Raw genomic sequence first — 23,621 nt, 5'->3', positions numbered from 1 at the left:
TTTTGTGTAACGTGTTCCCAAAATTATGGAAACCCTGTTTTGAGAGTTCTTAAAATGTCCAGTGATTTGATGCCTACTAAAAATAGCTCATTTTGGATAAAGAAAAGTTTTTATACTTCCAAATATAGCTGAATTTAAACAAAACAGACTGCCAAGGATGCAGTGTAAAATTTATTTCAATCTGATTTAAACTTTACTAAAATGAAACAAATTTTATCTGATGATGTAATTTCTTTTAATGAAAATTGGCTAAATATGGTTAATTATTGGATTGCAGTTATGAATTTACTCTTGAACTCATCAATTCATAATCTGATGTGGCATTCCTGAACATAACAAGATCCATACTGCAAGTCCCTGATGTTTTTAATTCTTTCATATCATAAAATAGACATATCGTCATGTTCTATAGAATTCCTTAGCATAACAATGTATATATTGATGGTCCATGATAAAATGGATATCTTACCATGTTCTATAGCATCCCTGAACATTACAAGGTCCATATTGATTGTCCCTGGCGTGTTGTTATATTTCTCTAGGGTAACATTCAGATGATCCCTTATCTTTCCAATATCTGTTATGTCTTCATATCTCCTTTCTTCATTTAGAAAGTCCCCTATAAATATAACTTCTGTATTAAAGTATTGGTTTGCATATATATGTTTTTTGTTATATGTAGTTGAGTATGGGCTTAACTCATCTGATTGATACAAAGAAGAAAAACATGTAATGAAGATACTGATTGTATAGGCAGTTTATTTATTCCTCATAACAAAATAGACACTAAGCAAAGATCTGACAGTACTCACAGCTACTGACAACTAGTTCAAAGCCAATAAAAACTAACAATAATAGGGCTGGACACTAAGTTTAATACTCACCAAATACAGGAGGTTGTTTATTTGGACATAAGTTGTGGAAAGTTTGATCAAACAAAGATGCTAACTTCTCTGTTAAAATGGCAACAAAACTTTCATAGTCAAAGGTGTCCACCAGTCTGTCTGAAAATACCCTGGAAAAGAATTGCAAACTTTCAATTATACCAAACATTATGTATAATGTATCTACTAGAGCATGCAAGTACCAAAAATGTAAAAAATAAAGGAAGAATGTGTCAATGAGCACAGATGCCTCGGCTTGTAAATATCCATGAGTTAACATTCACCTACAGATGCATGATTTATGTGATTAAAACCATTTTGTGATTAAAAGCATTGTGTATAAGTTTCATAACATTTGGTTGAGACAAACTAAATTTCAGCAATTTTTATGTTTATAAAGGGGCATTACTTATGCATGAAACAAGATACCACCCAATTTTGTACTAGATTTGTGTTTTGTAGTAATAATTACATTAGATGTATGTTTCATTATAACACGTTATTCTGATTGGCTAAATGCACATCACATGTTATTCCGTAAGCAATTGCAATAGACAATAAAACTTATCATTCATGATGACACGAGGTCCCACAATAAAGTGCACAGGTAAATTAAATAAAACTTGATAAAAATCGTGTTTTCATGATCCTAGCTAAGTAATGTAATTATAAGTATTGAATGCTTCTTTTTATAACTTTATAGGGTTGTAAAAGCGTTGACCGTGCGTACATTTTTAAAATGAAGCGCTTCCGCGCTTCATACAAAATGTACTTCGGTCAACGCTTTTACACCCCAATAAATTTACAAAAAGAAGCATTCAATTCTTAAATAAACATTGAGTTTGTGTTTCATAACATTTGGTTGAGGCAGAAACCAATCTTGAGGACAGTTGGGACGTAGGTATTGGATGGACATATGGACCGATATGGATTACACTTAATGCCCCTCTGTACAGTGGGCCAATAAAAACACAGATTTTGGTAATTTGGCTTGACAAATAGTATCTCAATTTTGATTTTTAAAAAAGAAGTATTCTATACTTCTATAATGTAAAGAAATTTGTTTTGAGATTTGCAATGGACATTGTTATTGATAAACTCATTACCTAAAACATTCATGTATCCACAATCGTATCATAGCATTCTTGGTATCATGTACATGTCTGTGTGCTCTTAACATTCCTTGGAACACCTGAAAATACAAAAATTTGAAAATAATACAAACTAAAGGGAGTTAATTTACAACATTGAATTACAAACAGGTCTCACGAAAGGTCTGAGCATAAATGAGTAAAACACATTTTTTATGTGGCTGTCCCAATCAAAGAGTCTGTAGTTGTTGTTTTATGTACGGCCATATATGCTATTGTTCATAGTTTTAATTTGAAAAAGGTCTCTGATTTTTATTAGGGTCTTTTATCATGGATTATAATATTGTATGTGTTTTGTTCATTTTTATAAATTTCCTGCTTACAAAACATTGAATTTTATGAAATACTAAGGATTTTCTTATCCCAGGCATAGATTACCTCAGCCGTATTTGGCACAACTTTTTGGAATTTTGGATTCTCAATGCTCTTCAACTTTGTACTTGTTTGGTTTTATAAATATTTTGATATGAGCGTCACTGATGAGTCTTACGTAGACGAAACACGCATCTGGGGTACTAAATTATAATCCTGGTACCTTTGATAACTATTTTGTATATTTTTGAAGGTTATGGGGTGACCTACAGATTAATATAAGCAGAAATCAATGAACATTTAAAGATCCACATATTACATAAACTCATCTGGCTTTCAAATACCTTTTAAAATCTTATTATCATCTGCCAGAGCAATTAATGAAGTTTATTTTACCTTTGAAATATCTCTCAGATTAAACAAGTAATGCATTCTAGAAGGGGTTGGTTTGAATTTCTGCTGAACAGCAAGATACACTTCAATTGTAGCCTTGGTAATAATATCTCCTAATGGTTTTATATCTTCCTCAAACTCCTGTAATTTCTGGTTCAACATTCCTCCAAAGATCACTTGGATCTGGTTATCCTGTAATACAGAAATATGTTCAATTAAAACAAATGATAATAAAGAGATCACTTGGATCTGGTTATCCTGTAATACACAAATATGTTCAATTAAAACAAATGATAATAAAGAGATCACTTGGATCTGGTTATCCTGTAATACAGAAATATGTTCAATTAAAACAAATGATAATAAAGTGCATGATATGCTGGTTGCTTTTTCAAAGAATAAAATTCAATATTTCCTCAAGTCATAGCAGAAATTTATTAAAAGCTAAGGGATATTTAATTCAATAGAAATATAAACCATGCAGTCAACAAAGTTCCATGAAAACCACTAAAAAGAACTCTTGAGTTATCGTCTAAAAACTGGAAAACTCAAGCTTTTTTAATGAAATAACCCCCATAACTCAGAAACTGAAAATCTTAAATTTATAAGCTCACGTCAATAGATATTATGTTTCCTGCAACTTGGTTTGGTGTTTTTGAGACAAATAACTTGTCTTCCTATAAAAAGGTCCATCTGCTATTCCTTGCCTTTATACTAACCTGTGGGAAAGTCATGTTGATAAGATTAAATCTGCTTTGTAAACGTGGGCAGATAACTTGTCGTCCTCCACCAGGGGGACCCATTGCTGCTATCAAGAACATTTCCTGTTAATATAAGATAAATCTAATATGAATGCAGATCCAAAATAGAACAGAGTTGAAGAAGCAAAACTCTTTAAAAGAAAAGTTGTCCATCATTATAGAACTTGTCTGAAATATTGGTAATAATAACCCATTGTACAAGTTTTATAAAAATCTGGCAAGAATTGTACCGTTGAAAGCATTTTACATAACTTTTATATTTCCAATTAAAAAAAAATTTCATCCACCATTATAGAACAGTTTTCTGCTACCAAATGATTTAATTTTTTATTTGCTTCTCTCTGTCGTACTAGCATCATTATTCATAACATACCCTGGTTTCTTTCTGAATTTGTTTCTCTCTATCGTACCAGAATCCGTAATCTAACCACAATCTCATTAACTCCAAAGGAGGCTGTGATCCAAACGTATCCTTGGCTGGCATGTTAAAATCATCCATAAATGTAAGAAGTTTCTTGCCACCGATTGGTACATACACTCCCTTAGTTCTCTTCTCTACTCTACTCTCTATTATTTCTTGTACTTGGTTGGATGTGGTCTGAAAGAAATAATTCAGAAGTTTTTCATCTACAAGAATTTGTGATGGTTGAAAAGGCTATTTATGCAAACAAATATTATTTCTATTGGAAACATTCTGCTTTCATCTCACTTAAGCCAATTTCTGCTGAAGTTTTGTAATTGTTAAAAGATTTCCTTTAGATTCAAAATGAGAATAACATATAAATTTCTTATAAAAATATCTGTAAATATAAAAAATTGAATGGTGTGGTTTATTTTTAATAAAATCTATGAAGAATTAATTGCTTCTTTTTGTAAATGCAATTGAGCAAAACTACACCATAAAGTATGCTGCTTCCTTTTTTGTTGATCAAGATTCTAATTCAGTGTAAATTTACATTCATTTAAAAATGGAAGTGCACATAGATTAATTATGTATAAAATATTAAACAAACATGAGCAGACATGTTGATGGTCAGGACAGAGTTTGATTTCTGATCACTCTTCAGTAATGTTTTGTTTGCCACTGACGTCTTCCCTGTACCAACTGGTCCAACAAGTAACACAGGATTAAATGAGTCAATCAAGGCAGACACAAGGTACTGGTACCGAACTGTATCTACTGTTGGTACTATGATCTTGTAGAATGGCATACTGAAATAGATGAACAAATTTACATAAAAAGTTAACAAATTTGTGTTCATCATTCATGAAATTGACAAGAAAAACTCATTTTTATTTAGTTTACACATCTCAAAATTTTTATCGATTTTTAATAAGATAAGAGAATAATAAGAACAAAGGAATGACTTTTAGAAAACATCTAGTCACATCAGAATTACATTATAAAATCTTAGATAAAGTCAAACCTTGGATCATATTTCCATCCAACTTTGAGTTGTTCATCCCAATGTATCCAACATTTTCCTTTAGGCTCAACATAATACTCATAAATAGTATCTCTATTTGGAAAAGTTCCTTCAATTTCACGAATAAAATTATCCAATCTCTTCCTTCCATCTTCATCAACAGAGGCACCAATTGACCAAATCATACAAAACAAGAACCATAACTCTATTATCCTTGCAAGGCTTTCGTCTGATTGGTCAGTTTGATCTACACCATTTTCCGGTGTTGCTAAGGCATCAAACAATTTACAAAGGGACCTAACTCCATTCATGGGAGCAATAGAAATCAGATCCTGGCAGTAGTACTTCTTGAAGGTTAAAATCTTTACCAGGTATTTATCAAACATTTTCTTTAGTTCTTCAACCAATACCTGTTTAAAAATTAACTCTGTATCATTTTATAACTAAGATACAGTATTTATCAAACATTTTCTTTAGCTCTTTTTACAGGGCATCCCATTCTAAAAAGTTATATGAGATTGTTGTTCTACATCAGTAGTACAACCTCTCTTTACAATAATTCATTTCATATTATCAAGATCTGATTATGTTAATTGATGCTTCAATTTAAATAATCGATTTATTTCATTTTGGAAAAAGAAAACTCTGAGTTTGTTGCCATCTATCAGAACTATGGTGTAAGGTATTATCTATTGTTCATGTTTAGAAAGTTTCTATGATACAAAACTTCAGCAACTTTTTACCTCATTTTCTTTTTTAGTCTGAAGCCAACTCTCAACATATGGCAGCCACTTTAGGTCTTCATAATCAGCATACACCATACCACATCTAGATACAGTGGCAGGGGAGGCAACTGATAAATCTCCTACTTCAAACAGCAAGGACACTTGTTCAGGAAGTGAGATTCTCTCTCCATTAATCAGAGTCAGAATCTTATTATCGTCCATCACAGAGTTCATACTCTCAATCCAGAGCGTATCTACTGGGCCATCAAATAAAATCCATCTCTCATCTGGTTTCTTATCTAAAATATAAAACCAACCATAAAAGAAGATACATTTATTTTTTTTCATCAGATTTTATCTTTTAACCTATTTTATCCTTAGTCCAGTCAAACTAAGTTTGAACCTCAAACTAATTGCAACAGAAAATGTTTTAGTTCTAATCTATAGTAATAAGCATCAAATATACACAGAAAAAGTCCCAAAAAATCTTACTTAAGTAAACCTCAATTTTTTAATTGTTAATTCCATATGGATTTTAATTGTTGGAAGGGGAGATAACTCTGCCAAAACGATTTTTTTGTTGTTATTGTCAGTGTTTGGTTGTTTTTCTTAAAATTCATGTAAAATATGATACTTTGATGGGGGTTATAAGTTTGTATTTGACTATATTATATAACCTTCTTCTCATGTAATGTACAAAACAGATGTATTATGGGTTATTTTTTGGGGGGGGGGGCATATTTATGGTTTTGTGACCATTTTGAGGAAAAAATGTGAATACTTGGTATTGTTGATATCTGTAAATTAAGTTTCCTCAGCATCTACCTTTTTTAAAGAAACTTTAAACCACAAAAAGAAGAATATATGCTTAATTTCCTTTATTCAATTTGAGGTTGACATGCTTAAAAATCTAATAAATGGTCAACTAATGAATTATGAAATCTAGGTTGTAGCTTGATAAAAGATATGAAAACACCTATAGAGATGTTTGTTATACTCTAAAGACGTCTTAAATATCAAGAATCAATACATTTTGTTGAATAGAAACTGTAAAGTTAAAACAAAAAAATATTTTTTATTGATATTTCTGCATTTTTTGCAGAGTTATCTCCCATAACAATGCAAATCTCCATAGGAATTTTAAAATCATGATTTTTATGTTTTCCTCAAGTTAGATTTTATGGGACTTTTTTCTGTGTATATTTGGGGTATAAAGTTTAAAATGTAAAAATCTTCTTTTGCAATTACTTCAAGGCTAGGGTCAAATTTTTGCTAGATATACTGGACTACATAGCTTTTAACATTTAAACAATGATAACTGGGAAGGTAATTTGTTAGATGAAACAAAAGATCATTTTCCTTTTTAAGTTGATATATTGGCTGATTTTATAATTTGACAAAGCTTCATAATGTTGAGTGTAATAAGATATCATGTAGAATGAAGTCTGAGATACCTTGTTTTGGTTCAATGATACATACCAGTACAAGCATTTCTCATGATACTAGATAATATTCCATCAGTCCAATCATTAGTACTAAACTCAAACTCTCCATACAGTTCTCCCAGAGATAAAGCCTTGGCATTCAGGGGAAATACCTGCAAATATACAAAATCTTTATTCCCTCTATTCCCACTTTTTATAAATCTGGTAAGAAAAGGTAAAACATCATGTGGGAATAGGAGGAAAACTTGTGCAAACAAAGGATTATACTGTACAAACATTTTTAATCAACTGTTAATTGACCAGTGTCTTTTTTTATTAGAACAGGTAATAAGTTATTTTTGCATCTATGAATTCTGTTTTTTTAAACAAAATAAATATGAAAGAAATTAAAACAAATATAAGTAAATTATTTTTATTACTTTTATAGCACAAATTTAACTGAAGATTCAAGCAAGCATAATATAAGAACAAATTATACAACAGCACTAAATAAAATCGCACATTTTAGCACAAACATTAGACAATCACTGTATACAAGTCAATTAAATAAAATTGAGAATGGCAATGTCTATTCCATGTGAAGAAGGTGGGAGGCTGCATCACCAAACTCTACTGTTGTGACTTTCTGGTTGTGGTGTCTAACCTTAAGTTCGTCTAATCTGTTGATGATTTCTACATACTTCTTTTAAAAGGCCACTCTCTTCCCACTAGCTACATACTGGATCATTGTCAATGCTTTCTTATGTTATGGAAGTTTAATTTGTTGAAAGATGTTTGGATGTGGCTGCGTGGAATGTTTCTTCAGCTTGCTGTGCCATCCCTCTCGATGATTTGTTGTCCTTGATCCTTGTGTTAAGTAGTGGTTCCAAAGGTGACTGTTCTGTTCAACCCAGTATGTTGTTACATAGTCTGTAAAGGCTGTTTAGTTGATTTTTGTATCAATCTGACCTATGTCTGTTAGGGCATTAAAGCACACACCTTCAACCTCAGCAAAGGGTATAAGTGGAAGTACAGCGGCACAGCATACTAGTTGATGAATATTGTCGTCATCCTTGTATGGGACCTGAAGTCCACTTTCTTGTGCTTTTCTCCAGATGTATTGCGTCTAGTGGCAGAATTTCAGATGGCGACTTTGTTGTCCAGGAAGATATTGGTAGGCTGAAGTTTTAGTTGGTGCTGGTGGCAGAGATCTTTAAGTAAAGTCAGGAAACTTGTATATACTAGTTCACTCTTGGCTGGAAATAAACTGGGTACGAGTGGATTACCATGCATTATATCTGCAGCTGATAAGTGTGTTAGATTCTTTTGCGTACTGAAAATGAGCATACGCCCTACTGTGTTGTCTTCTGTTAGCATGATTGATTTGATCAGTTTTGGTAAAATGGAAGGTTCTTCTTGCGTTTGTTGTACATTGTGTTCTTGCAAGATGGAAAAGTGCTCAGACAATTTTTTAAGGTTACAAATTCAAATATTTTAAAATTAATCCGACTCCAATCTATTTATCATAATTTTTCTTTATTTTTAAGTACAAATTCAAAATTTTTAAAAATAATTCTATAGACAGAAAATAGTCGCATTAGATAGTCTTCCCGGAAATAAAACATTCATAACAACAATCTTCTATCATAATTTATCTTTATTTCTTAGTACAAATTCAAAAAATTAAAAATAAATCTAACTCCAATCTATTTATCATAATTATTTTTAAGTATATCTATGATGAAAAAAGAAACATATTACAAATTAAAAACCAATTGTTCAGAGTATTTTGATATGAAAAGTTGTGAAACTAAGTTTAAAATGTCATTTCAATCGTCAAATGATAGCTCCTAGTAAGCTGATTCCAAAAATATATTGTTTCCATACATTTTTTTTAAATAAGGGAGATAATTTGTTACTTCCGGTTTGAAAAATGTTACTTCCGATTATATTTGAATATTTACTTGACACTGATTCCAAAAATATCTGGTTCTATAAACTTTTATATTAATAAAGTACAAAAAAATAGCTATTTCCGGTTTACAAAAGGTCACTTCTGGTTGTTTTTTACAAGGTTAAATGGTTTGATACCTTTTTCTAAAAGTTGTATATCTTTATCATGTATACATATAGAATAAAAGCAAAGGTCAAAATCTAGAACGTCTAATTAAGCTATGACCTTGAGATCAATTTCAAGGTCATAAACCAAGGACCTCAAATCAAAAGACCATAGGTCTTTATTATATTTAGTTAATGAGTTATATCACCAAACGCGTATTTTTAAATACAAGAGGGGAGAAAACTCCCTTTTACATTCAACGTACGCTTGCAATCAAAATTTACATCTTACGACATGTCGCAACTAACAATTTAGTAAAAATAATTTGTTGATATCTTATACAGTCTTTGGATATAAGTGAAAATAAGCCAAATTCAAATATTAGAATATGACCTTGACCTTTGACCTTGACCTAATTTTAATTTTTTGAGACCAAGGACCTCAAATCAAAAGATCCTAGGTCTCATCACTTATGATTTATAAGATAGAAATTCATATCACTTATATCAGATGCATAAGGAGAAATAACTCTCATATGGAGCGGTCATATCGCTTCGGTCAAAATAGGACAAATCATGCGAAGGATATAACGAGCAATTTTGTAAAATAAATTTCTCATAATCTTTTACGGTTGCGAAGGAGATGCGCTAACAAGGAAAACAGTGTTTGGGGAGATAACTCCTACAAAGAAAAGTATTCGTTTACGCAGGGTAAATTTCAAAAGCGCAGAAACTGTTCGATATCATATACCAAATATCTAAGCGACATATTGCGAAACAAATGTTTATCGCAAGAACAAAATTAGGCGGAAGAAAAAAATAAATAAAAATAATCAGAAGAAAAACAATAGGTCTTTCCACAGAAAAGTGGAAAGACCTAATAAACAAGGTATAATACCTAAACAGTGTACCAAATATGTTAGGCTTTTAAAAAAAATACAAGTAAATCTTTGGTAAAATTCTAATTAACCTTGATTGTTATAAAAACAAATTATTTATCAAAACACCTATTGTTATTTGCAAGTGGGAATAGAAGGAATAGTATTTTTAAAAAGTGGGAATAGGAGGAAGACACCGCTCTTAGTTTGAGCTTTTGTAAATTAAATCATTTTTTGATTAGGCTTATAATTTAAATATTTGACAAAAAAATAAAAACACTTTTAATTATACTTTCTGGAGCACCTGCTTTCACCTAAGTTTTTTTAGATAGGATTGTTGCTAAAACTTTTGTTTTCTGTATAGTGTTTCATGTTTCCGCTGGGTTTTTTTCTTTTTGGCCATGGTATTGCCTGTCTCCCATCAAGGTATTGGATTGATTTCTCCATAGGTATTTTCTGTATTTAACTCTTAGTTACAACTTTCAACCGAAAAATAACTGACAATCAAGCGTTTATCGTATTGTATCATTCATGTTAAATTCTAGCTTCGAGCATTGTGACCTTTAACCTGTTAATTCAATTTCTTTTAAAGTATGGCTTTTTCAAATGTGATTATTATTATTGAGATAAACTTTTAAAATTCTAAAATCTAAATCTAAAGTTTTAAAATTACCTTAACGTTTTGGAAGTTTTCATCTCCCTTTTTAAAGAGTGCTATGAGTGCCCCCTGCAATGTCTTCCATGCAGTTGTCTTCCCTGATTGAGTTCCTCCAACTATCATGACAGAATGTCGAGATGACTTAGTCTCATAAAGCTGCATTGCCTTTTTAATGGAGTGTGTATGAGCTTGCAAATGTGTACTCTTCAGTTCTGCTACAATGGCGTTCTTCATCTGTAGAATTAGAAAATCAATTTGCATCATTGAAATATTGTAAACTTCATACCTCATAGACCTTTTACATTCAAAAACCAAGAATGTGTCCCAAGTACACGGATGCCCAATCCTCACTATCATTTTCTATGTTCAGTGGACCATGAAAATGGGATAAAATCTCTAATTTGGGATTAAAATTAGAAAGATCATATGATAGGGAACATTTTCACTTAAGTTTCAAGTTGATCGGACTTCAACTTCATAAAAAACTACCTCAACCAAAAACTTTAACCAAAACATTAAGCTGAAACGGGACGAACAGACAGACTGACGAACAAACAGACGAATGCAAAGACTAACAAACAGACTAACGAACAGATGGACAGAAGGACGCACATACCAGAAAAAATAATGCCCATAAATGGGGCATAAAAAAGGTAAATTATAGTTTTACACACCAACTTACAGCTAGTTTTCTTTAATTGACATCAAAATATTATAATTGAGAAAAGGCAATATTGGTTAATTGAAATCTGACAATTATTTCTATATCTTTGAGAACATGTTTCTCTCTAGCTGATATGCAGACTTATCAACAATTTCATGATGGTGACTGACTGACTGTAAAACTTGTGTAGTGACACAATAAGACCAAGCTTTATAAGGCTGCTGGAGAAGTTTTTATGTTAATTACTTTTGTTAAATTTGAACATGAATGTGCATAAAGTATCAATTGTAATATGAAAGCATCATACCTTAAGGTACAGGAATCGTTAGTTTTGATCAGAAATACTTTCAGTTTTATGTTCAAAATAATAAACTTGAACTTTACACATGTACCCTTTCTGACTCTATACGTTTCTACATATAAATTACTAAAACAAACATTTGTTCAACACAGTTAAACGTCTTGGTTTATACAAACACAAAATTAAATAAAAATTTAAAAAAAAAGACAAGAACATTTAAAATACTTACTATAGTATGTTCCACAGTTGGCATTTCTATTCCAGGGAAAAGATCTGATATAATTCCATTAAACAATGTTAGGTCAGCTGATGTTAGCTTTGCTGCATTCATATCCTTCATGGACAAAATTAACACCTATAAATATATACACATGTAATTACACAACACCAGGTGTGACAATGGTAGGTCAGCTGATGTTAGCTTTGCTGCATTCATATCCTTCATGGACAAAATTAACACCTATAAATATATACACATGTAATTACACAACACCAGGTGTGACAATGGTAGGTCAGCTGATGTTAGCTTTGCTGCATTCATATCCTTCATGGACAAAATTAACACCTATAAATATATACACATGTAATTACACAACACCAGGTGTGACAATGGTAGGTCAGCTGATGTTAGCTTTGCTGCATTCATATCCTTCATGGACAAAATTAACACCTATAAATATATACACATGTAATTACACAACACCAGGTGTGACAATGGTAGGTCAGCTGATGTTAGCTTTGCTGCATTCATATCCTTCATGGACAAAATTAACACCTATAAATATATACACATGTAATTACACAACACCAGGTGTGACAATGGTAGGTCAGCTGATGTTAGCTTTGCTGCATTCATATCCTTCATGGACAAAATTAACACCTATAAATATATACACATGTAATTACACAACACCAGGTGTGACAATGGTAGGTCAGCTGATGTTAGCTTTGCTGCATTCATATCCTTCATGGACAAAATTAACACCTATAAATATATACACATGTAATTACACAACACCAGGTGTGACAATGGTAGGTCAGCTGATGTTAGCTTTGCTGCATTCATATCCTTCATGGACAAAATTAACACCTATAAATATATACACATGTAATTACACAACACCACATGTGACAATGGTAGGTCAGTTGAGACGGTTAGCTTTGCTGAATTCATATCTTTCATGGACAAAATTAACACCTATAAATATATACACATGTAATTACACAACACCAGGTGTGACAATGGTAGGTCAGCTGATGTTAGCTTTGCTGCATTCATATCCTTCATGGACAAAATTAACACCTATAAATATATACACATGTAATTACACAACACCAGGTGTGACAATGGTAGGTCAGCTGATGTTAGCTTTGCTGCATTCATATCCTTCATGGACAAAATTAACACCTATAAATATATACACATGTAATTACACAACACCAGGTGTGACAATGGTAGGTCAGCTGATGTTAGCTTTGCTGCATTCATATCCTTCATGGACAAAATTAACACCTATAAATATATACACATGTAATTACACAACACCAGGTGTGACAATGGTAGGTCAGCTGATGTTAGCTTTGCTGCATTCATATCCTTCATGGACAAAATTAACACCTATAAATATATACACATGTAATTACACAACACCAGGTGTGACAATGGTAGGTCAGCTGATGTTAGCTTTGCTGCATTCATATCCTTCATGGACAAAATTAACACCTATAAATATATACACATGTAATTACACAACACCAGGTGTGACAATGGTAGGTCAGCTGATGTTAGCTTTGCTGCATTCATATCCTTCATGGACAAAATTAACACCTATAAATATATACACATGTAATTACACAACACCAGGTGTGACAATGGTAGGTCAGCTGATGTTAGCTTTGCTGCATTCATATCCTTCATGGACAAAATTAACACCTATAAATATATACACATGTAATTACACAACACCAGGTGTGACAATGGTAGGTCAGCTGATGTTAGCTTTGCTGCATTCATATCCTTCATGGACAAAATTAACACCTATAAATATATACACATGTAATTACACAACACCAGGTGTGACAATGGTAGGTCAGCTGATGTTAGCTTTGCTGCATTCATATCCTTCATGGACAAAATTAACACCTATAAATATATACACATGTAATTACACAACACCACATGTGACAATGGTAGGTCAGTTGAGACGGTTAGCTTTGCTGAATTCATATCTTTCATGGACAAAATTAACACCTATAAATATATACACATGTAATTACACAACACCACATGTGACAATGGTAGGTAAGTTGAGATGGTTAGCTTTGCTGAATTCATTGTAGGATGCATGAGGCACAGCCATGTCTAATTTGTGCCCTTTATACAAAGAAACATAGAACTGTATAAACTGGTTTAACTGGCCACCAATTTAAGTGTCTGTACTTAGTTAGGACTATAATGATTGCAAATGAGACGAAACTCCACTAGAGACCAAATGACAAAGAAATTCACAACTGAAGGTCAGTGTAATGCCTTCAACGATGATCAAAACCCATGTTAGATAGTCAGCTATAATAAGTTAGGTTTATTTTCACAGTATATTTGTTACAATATGAGTACCCATTCATAATCAAAACACAACAACATATTCTTCTTTGATTCTATGAAGAAAAAATAATTTCCTCAATTTCAAGTTTTTGATTAAAAGTGTTAATTTTCATAGATCAAAAATAGCTATACAGACCTCTTCATCAGATAAGTTAGGAGAAGTCCTTCGTTTTGGGCCAGCATATCTGAGTACAGACACCAAAGCTCTCAATCCAAAGTCATAATGATCCTGTTTAGAGAGTTGTTGTTCTGCTAGAGAGTAGAGTGTGTGTGTTTTCCTGGCCAGTCCTTTACAGTTATTAAAACCCTCACCAAACAGAATGATTTCTGCTATCAGTGTTGAGTCTGGTGAAACCATAGCTATAGGTCTGAACATAGACTTGAGATTGTCTGGAAGCTCTGTCCTTCCAGCATAACCTGTAATAGAAAGGAGACCATTGCTATAGGTCTAAACATAGACTTGAGATTGTCTGGAAGCTCGGTCCTTCCAGCATACCCTGAAACAGAAATTAGGATATAGCATTGAAGTGTCAAAACAAAAACTTAAGATTGATGGAAGCTGAATATATACTAGTTCATTATCACTGATCTAGTATATATTTGTTTAGGGGCAAGCTGAAGGATGCCTCCGGGTGCGAGAATTTCTCGCTACATTGAAGACCTGTTAGTGACCTTCTGCTGTTATTTTTTTCTATGGTCGGGTTGTTGTCTCTTTGACATATTTCCCATTTCCATTCTCAATTTTATGCATACCAGGTCACAGAAATAAGAATATAGCAAAGTGTTAAATATAGAATTAAAATGTCTGAAATCTCAATCCTTCCCCTAAATTCTGTACCTGAAATAGGACCATAGCTATAATATTAAAATCATTCATATCAATGAAAGATTCATAGTATGGAAAAAAGGAAGTGGGTATCTGATATATCTGAAAAATGCTGATGTGTCAAAACTTGCCATTGTCAAATTTCTGGCCATATATGAAGTCATTATGTTTTGTAGTTCCTGAGAAAAGTGTGAAGGCATTTTTGTTGGACAAACAGATGGATGAAGGACTAGCTAGATGACAATATTGCCCTGCAAGTTAGGGTATAAAATTTTCATTCTAGACAAAGCTCTTGCAAATAAATTTAATTTTCAATGTTTTTTTGTAAAATGTGAATCAATGCAATTCCATTACAGTCTGAAATGCTTATATTGTCTCTTATGGTGTGCAAACTTATATGTTAAATTTTCTTGTTATATGTGTTTACTTTTCAATAAAATGTAAGAAAGAAAAACAATATTTTTCAGTTTAACAATGTTTAACCTCCTTGAGTTTAGTTAGTTGATATTGCTTTGCCATTTAATGTATTGAATCAACAATTTATACTGAATATTAAAGAAAAACTCTAACCTGGATTCATTGTGATAAATATCCCACAAGTTGGTATGAGGGTTATTTCCCTTCTTTCAAATGTAAATCTTTTTGCCCTTGATGATAGAGCACTGAGTATTGACAGTATCTGTTGAGCAACCACAGACAGCACTTCTATATTGATACGGTTGAACTCATCAAAACATCCCCAGGCTCCAGTCTGTTAATATAAAAACTACTTTTTGTTACCAAGGATAAAAAATAGATATAATTTGCTGTATTGATGTATAAAGTCTAAGTTTTTGTCAAAACATGCAATAGGATTATCATCATCATATTAGTTAGGGTACCTCACATTTCAAATACTTGTATCATCAAGTGTATGCAGCATTCCCAATGATGGCATTGACTTATCTCATATTTTTGGTCTTTTGATCATAAATCACATTTATAAATCCAAGTTTTAATTTCAATTCTATATCATAAGCTGTACATATTCTAATGACAAGCTGAATCTGAATTTTAATCAATCAAAAAAACATCTATCATGAATATATTTTGGTTCATATGTCAAGTATTAAATCAACATTTACTACATACCTGGGCCAAACCTGAGAACATTCTTCCCATGGACCTGAAATCTAGACCTTCTGAACAGTTGACTACAATGACATACATTCCTAAGGCTTTTCCCAAATCCTTGACAGTCTCAGTCTTTCCTGTACCGGCTGGACCCTTAGGACTGCCTCCTCTGTGGAGATGTAGAGCAGTGGTCAGTGTGATGTAGCAACGGTCAGTCAATGGTGTGATGACCAGACGTCTAGAGTCAAGATATTCACAGCCATATCTAAAATCAGTATTGGTCTGTTTGATGACACAAACATCATCTGCCTGATCCTGAAATAAAACATTTATTACATTTATTACATTTATAACATTACAATTATTTCATTGCTTCATTGCATTTATTACATTTAGTACATCTATTACATTTATTACAATTATTACATTTAATACAATTACTTCATTGCTTCATTACAATTATTACATTTATTACATCTATTACATTTATTACATTCATTGCAGTTATTGCATTTATTACATTTTTTAAAACTATTTCATTGCTTTGAAACAATTGATTTTAAGCATATTGAATGAAGGATAATTCAAAGCACATTTGTTGTGCCCATAGAAATCATATCCTATGTTATTTACAAAAGTTTGTATTATAAAAATAACAAGAGGGATATAAATAAAATAACAGAAATATAAAGCTTGATACTCATCTTACAAAAAGTATGGACTAGTTCAAATTTCTAATCTTAGCAATAGCAATAGTTATCTTTTCAAAAACTGAATTGTAGTTCAAAGCATCTGAAACAAGTAAGTGTTTGACAGATTGGAAAATTCTTACACACAGTGCTCCAATCAAGCTCCAAACAAGCCATGAAGAACAAAGTTATTCTAATGCTATTTTTAGCTTCTAATGTTAAAGCAAAACAATTATAGCGATAAACTACAACTACAGCTACTGGACTACAGGCTCCTTACTCAAGACAGGCTAAAAGTATAGGAGATATAACATCCGTCTATGAGATATAACTCACCTTCTCCATATAATATCTAAGATGACAAAGCCACTCAAATGCATTTTCATCATTACATCCAGACTTTACTAACTTTTCTATTACATCCCTAGCATGAACTTCTATAGTGACAAGGGCTGTAACTTTCAATCTCTGCATCTTTGTCAAGTTTGACCGTATTATTTCTGAGTACCTGTTCAATGAAGTCACCTGAAAAAATCAATGTACATATTTTCATAGTACAAAATGCACTAAGTCACACACCACTGGATCTTGTTTATCTGTTGATGTGTTACAAGTAATTTTCCAATGAATTCAGCTGAGGAAAAGAAAGAGAAGTGTGAATCATGGTATACCATAAATAAATATAAATATACTGTAAATTAAGGGATAATTACAAATAGTGCCACTTGGTGAGTTTCCCAATAATATGAAATCTGAATGAAATCTGACAGGTATATTTGTTTGGAGCTTTTCCTGAAATCAAACTAGTTCTTTAATTTTGTCTGTTTGTCATATCTTAATAATACATACACACAACAATTTCTGTTACTTACAGTTTATATGAATCCATTTACTATTGTTTATTACCTGTTATTCTTCATGGTCCTCATGAACCTTATAGTGACCTAAAGATCTGTTAAATTTTAGGGATTCTATATATCACAAATTTTAACTTTTTTTCTTTGCAGTCCTCATGTCATAGTTTCCTCTAGCCTTATAGGTTAAAGTTCCTTCCCTACATTTTTTTTACCTGTTTACCATCAATTACCTGTTTTTTCTTCATTGTCCTGAGTGGCTTTTTGTCTCCTCTGACCCTGACATGTTTCAGGGCTTTCTCTGTATCACTGGTCCACTGTATTTGACTAGCTACGATACAGAGCTGCCCAGGATGTTCCTTCAGCCATTTGTCTTTCTTAGATTTCTTCAATGCAGATTTTGTAGCGATCAATCTCTCCATCAATGTATCAACCATGCCTGCTTCCACATCTCCTAGCCAGTTCTATGGATCAGATATATTAGGAACTTGATATTACTATATAGATTAAAAAGGGTAACTATATTCTTTCAATCAAAATTTAATAAAAAAGTAATCTATAAATTTATATATTTTAGGAGGACATTTTAAAGATCAATGACCTTTTACAGGAGGCTATATGTAAGTTATTCCCCATTCTTGTTTTCTTGATATTTCACATAAAATTCTAAAATTTGGTTGATTTGCAGTATATTGTGGTTAATTGTCTCCCCTGAATTAAACAGTTGTGCATAATTTATCTCCCTTGCCAAAGCAAATATTGTATGAATCCTGAATGAGTGGATACATTTGCTACTATTTAAGATAAAACTTTGCAACTAATTATGAATTCCTAATTGCAAATTAATCTTAGAAGCCTTACAAGATGATGGCTGCCATTTGATTCTCAGTTGAACATCAAATTCAACAGTGTCTATCTACTTTAACTGGAATACTCTTTAAAAGAATCTTCTATGCTTAGGCTTGATACTTTCAAATATGTCATATTCCAATGAAAGCAGAATATCGCAGGATAGCTTTGACTTTAATACACAAGTTCTCCTTCTGTTTATTAAAAAATCTGAAACTATGCAACTCAAGATCGATTTTTCTCAATTTTTCCCTGTATACCTACCTCCACTTGGCCATCTAGAAACACCCCAGTATTGATAAACTCTACTTTCTCTCCATCTTCTGAGTTCATTGATATGGCCTTTATATGTTTTCCCTGAAACATCAATTATCAGTTCTATATAAGATATAACAGATCAATAAAAACTTCTTACAGTTTTGTTACCTGTGGATTCCTTTATTTTTGTGAGTACTAATTTTTTGGATTGTGGAAATTTGTATTTTCAAGGGATATTAGATTTCATGGTTTTGCCAAATGTTTTTGTCGAGTATATGAAGTGATTGTGTGTCAAGAATATTGATAAATAATATCCTTCCTTTTCCAGTGTTCCAGTTTGGTTTTAAAGTTGTCACCTTTACTATAAGATCTAAAGCTGGTTTTGAAATAAAGAATAGCAATACATTTTTTGTACAATCAATGTTTTTTTGTTTTTGTTTTTGTTATTTATTTTTAAGGGATATTGTGTCATGAATTTATACATCAAAATACTTTCTTTCCATACAATACAATAGTGTTCTTTTCTCATAAATAATGAACTGATATATTGCCTCTTTTTTCATGTCCAGAAAACTGATATTATCAAACAATTTCTTCAAGTGAGGCTGTACAGAGTTTGGTGTCTTAGACTGTCCAAGTATCTCCAGCAAGTCATCATTTGATATAAAGTAAAATCTGGGGAAAACTCCACGCTTTGTTTCCAGATAGGCTTCAAGTGATTTCTGAATACTTTCTAATTTCTTGTTCATTTCGTTCAATTCCTCTAACAAGCCTGTAAAACATATTTATACATTAAGATTTCATAGAGACTTGCAAATCTAACAAGAAATAACTAGTTATACTGTTTTCTTACAGACTCAATAATAAATTGTATTTAGAATTATTTTTTTCAAGCATTTTAAATGTTATGCCATTTTAGTAAGACTTCCTTTTGTACTTCTCCTCCATTTTGTGAATTTTTCTGTCTACTCCATCAACAGAGTATTAGCTTCATAAGATACTGAATTGAATTGTCAAAGAGACAATAACCTGACAAAACACTTTTCTATTGCAAACCAATTTTTTGTGAGTATGCCAATAGTTGCTAACTTCTACATACTTTTTTCTGATTGAAAGTTATCTCATTGTCAATCAAACCATATCAACATTTTTCATGTTTATTTTTCACATTACATTTGTAACATTTATGTCCAGACTGTTTTTTTCTGCAACATTTTTGTAAAATTTATGACGAGTTGAACAGTTGTATTTGATAAAACAGATTGCAATTGGGTCAGAATTTTGAATTAGCTGCTAATGGTGGAAAGAAACACAATAAACAATAAAGTCTAAAGAAAAGACATTTACCTTGATAATGTGTACAACGTAAGGCATTTTTATCACCATGCATTCTGGTCATTATAGCTTTCCATTTCACATTCACTTCATCAAAGTTAGAAGATTCTCTTGGTAGCTGTTTACGTATATCTTCTCCAAGGAAAATATTCTGAAAATATTAGTTCTGATCAGTACCAAGTTCTATGGTTTAAATCAATAGTGTTTTTCTGTTGAATTAAATTCATCAGTTTGGCAGAAAAAATTCTCCCGATTTCTTATTACTCTGAACCTGTGGACCTTACAAATTGCTTAAAACTCTACATAGCAGTAGAACCTTCTCTATGATTCAATTGTATCAATTTAAATTTTCGCTATTTTACTGAATACAATTGTGCCAACCTCCAAATACATCCATTCATTTTCATTGATTGACAAGTTTCAGTAATTTATCCAATGTTAGTTATAATGTTCTACCATCTATCATTACTTACTCCGATTTGAATAATAGAATGTACTTACCTCTAAATACATCCATTCTTTCTGCACCAGTAGAAGAATTTCTATAACTTCCAAAATGTTTGATAAAATTTTCTCCCATCTGTCAACATCAGTTTCAAAAGCTTTGATAAATCTGGAGGCCTTCATTGAGGATAGTCGCATCTGATTCTCATCTAAGCAAGCAAAAACATTTTCAACACCTCTGTAAATGTTAAAAAACAAATTTGTTATTTCTCATTTTTGAAGAAATTTGTGGAATTTTTTAAAGACTATACAATAAATTTTTAATTGGTTAATTGATTTGATTTCCAGTATTTTTACAGATTGAAATGTATCCAGAAATATGTGCCTATAGCACATTTATTAAAATTTCCCTAGAATAGCTATGAAATTCTCCCTGCTCAATCATTATAAAATACAACCTTGATTCTATCTAGCTTTTAGTTACAACTAACTTTATAAGGTAAAAAACCTTGAAAATTATACCGGTGACCTCTATTTTCATAAGGTGAAACGTTGACAAAATACTCAAATAAGCTTATGTTTACCGATATTTTTATAAAGAAAAACTTTCACATCTTACAAAGTCTATCCAAATTATTTTTGCAAAGAATTCCACTCAAACCAATGCATGGGGCTGTTTTACATTAACTGATTTTGTGTCATGGATGGGAGGAGAACTTTTTATGAGATTACCAATACCTCTCAATGTCCTTTGATCTTATAATACTTACACAAGCTTGTAGTGACCCCTATCTTTATACGGTATAATTTCTAATACTTACACAAGCTTGTAGTGACCCCTATCTTTATATGGTATAATTTCTAATACTTACACAAGCTTGTAGTGACCCCTATCTTTATATGGTATAATTTCTAATACTTACACAAGCTTGTAGTGACCCCTATCTTTATATGGTATAATTTCTAATACTTACACAAGCTTGTAGTGACCCCTATCTTTATATGGTATAATTTCTAATACTTACACAAGCTTGTAGTGACCCCTATCTTTATATGGTATAATTTCTAATACTTACACAAGCTTGTGGTGACCCCTATCTTTATATGGTATAATTTCTAATACTTACACAAGCTTGTAGTGACCCCTATCTTTATATGGTATAATTTCAAGATCTGTTGTATTCCATACTGCTTCTATTACTTCAAGTCCCTGCAACAAATACATTACACATTTAATTTATTTAAATAGAAACAAGTTGAAATTTAGTAGCAAAGAGAGCTTAAAGCAACAAAATTTTAAATGCATTTATTTTAACTTAATCAGAATTCATTTTTTTTAACATATATGTATTTTGTTTTGCTATTATAAAAATATAATATAGATTTTATTACAAACTGGGTGTGTATTTCTGCTTTATATTTCTATCACTTCATTTAAAATATTCCACATGACAATTACTGTCAAAGGTGACTTTCATCTATTCATTATGAAGACTGTAATAACTAGCTCAATGTCTAACTAATCTATAAATTATATATCTGAATGTATAATTACCTGTTCAATGACTAGCTCCTTAGTAGCAGCCTCTGATATATCATGTATAAGTTCTGCATAATGATCAAATCCCATCTCTATAATCTTCTCTAGAGTAAAATCATTGGATTTATGATCAAAATCCTTCCCCATCTCATTCTGTAATACAAAGTGGAACTAAAGACAAAGTGAAACTAAAGAAAAAGTGAAATTTAATGCCATTACTAAAGACAAAGTGAAACTAATGCCATTACTAAAGAAAAAGTGAAGTAAATCTGTTTTGTTTTACTAGTGGTTAAATGAAACTTAATTGTTAAACCAAAGACGAAGTGAAACGAATTATCATTAAACAAAGAATATGTCATTACTTTAAGGACAAAGTGGAACCTAATGTCATCACTAAAACTCAATGTGAAACTTAATGTCTACACTGGTTGAATAAGTGAAACTTTATGTCATTACTAAAAGAATAAAAGAAACTTGATGTTATTACTGAATGACAAAGTGAAACTTGATGTCTTTAATAAAAGACAAAGTAAAACTTAATGTCATAACTGAAAGACAAAGTGAAACCCAACTCTGTTTGCAAGAATCTATTTATAATGATATAATCTATTTCTGAGATACATGTAACACTGTAATACCTGGATTTTGTCCCAATGTCTTTTTCTCATGGCGGTATTTTTCAGGTCATTTATCAGGGGCATGGTACGTTTGAACTGATCAACACGGTTTTTACTTGTCTCAACAACTTCCCAGTTCCTGTCCTGAAATGAATAGTTATCATAGATATAGAACATGTTTGTATAAGCATGGAAGTATATAAGCAATTGTTCAGGAAGAAAAATATTTATATTTAAATAGCCTATTAATAACAGTAATTATATTTCAGCATACAAGTAGCTCTGTGAGGGGTTATAGGATGTAATTCTGGTAGGAAACAAACCTAAAGGCTTTTCTTTTATTTTGTAAATATATGAGAATAAAATGCTGCTTTGAAAGCAAACTGTTTTGAGTACTTACCGCTAATAGTTTACTATACTTCAATAGTTTCTTATGATCAGCTATAGCTGATGCTTCCATGGTCTCTGTCTGTAGATCTACAAACTTGTTCACTTTCCATTCAGCCCACGATGTCTCCCATTCTTTGTTCATCAACCAGATATCTTCTATATATTGTAAATCCTATAATAAAACAACCAGGTTATTGAACCAACCAGTTTAAGCTTACAAATTCTCATTCCTCTGGTAAAACTATATCTGTGAAAATATAGTTTTACTCTGAGGTTGATGAACCATTGCATCCACCTCTTCAAAAAGTCAATAACTTATATTTCCGAAGCAAACTTATTCAATTAACAGTCAAAACTTACCAGTGGTATTTTTATACCTCATAGATTTCATTTTTTATTTATAAGGTTAGCATTTGTTTGTATGTTTGATAAAGTGTTTTATCTATACTTAAGTTAATAAGGCCA

At 31.6% G+C, this 23,621-nt stretch overlaps 1 protein-coding gene across 1 annotated transcript in view; it reads right to left on the bottom strand.

Moving 5' to 3' along the window:
* The window catches only part of LOC134712724 (dynein axonemal heavy chain 2-like), a 92,237-nt gene that overhangs the window by 31,851 nt on the left and 36,765 nt on the right, over positions 1-23,621 (bottom strand). The window contains exons 25-49 of the mRNA XM_063574561.1: positions 23,167-23,328; positions 22,788-22,910; positions 22,165-22,302; positions 21,737-21,819; positions 20,667-20,847; positions 20,178-20,316; positions 19,382-19,602; positions 18,837-18,929; positions 17,957-18,187; positions 17,206-17,394; positions 16,199-16,495; positions 15,638-15,818; positions 14,378-14,658; positions 11,866-11,991; positions 10,687-10,905; positions 7,133-7,250; positions 5,672-5,952; positions 4,929-5,338; positions 4,515-4,713; positions 3,875-4,099; positions 3,460-3,564; positions 2,744-2,932; positions 1,991-2,076; positions 885-1,015; positions 470-619 (exon numbers count right to left, since the gene is read on the bottom strand). Coding sequence (XP_063430631.1) covers positions 470-619; positions 885-1,015; positions 1,991-2,076; positions 2,744-2,932; positions 3,460-3,564; positions 3,875-4,099; positions 4,515-4,713; positions 4,929-5,338; positions 5,672-5,952; positions 7,133-7,250; positions 10,687-10,905; positions 11,866-11,991; positions 14,378-14,658; positions 15,638-15,818; positions 16,199-16,495; positions 17,206-17,394; positions 17,957-18,187; positions 18,837-18,929; positions 19,382-19,602; positions 20,178-20,316; positions 20,667-20,847; positions 21,737-21,819; positions 22,165-22,302; positions 22,788-22,910; positions 23,167-23,328 — 4,558 coding nt within the window. The remainder of the gene's footprint in view (positions 1-469; positions 620-884; positions 1,016-1,990; positions 2,077-2,743; positions 2,933-3,459; positions 3,565-3,874; positions 4,100-4,514; positions 4,714-4,928; positions 5,339-5,671; positions 5,953-7,132; positions 7,251-10,686; positions 10,906-11,865; positions 11,992-14,377; positions 14,659-15,637; positions 15,819-16,198; positions 16,496-17,205; positions 17,395-17,956; positions 18,188-18,836; positions 18,930-19,381; positions 19,603-20,177; positions 20,317-20,666; positions 20,848-21,736; positions 21,820-22,164; positions 22,303-22,787; positions 22,911-23,166; positions 23,329-23,621) is intronic.

Source organism: Mytilus trossulus, chromosome 3, assembly GCF_036588685.1.
Source record: "Mytilus trossulus isolate FHL-02 chromosome 3, PNRI_Mtr1.1.1.hap1, whole genome shotgun sequence".
Classification (NCBI taxonomy): Eukaryota; Metazoa; Mollusca; class Bivalvia; order Mytilida; family Mytilidae; genus Mytilus; species Mytilus trossulus.
Note: the sequence above shows the minus strand (reverse complement) of the source record. Positions and strands in the feature narration are given on the sequence as shown.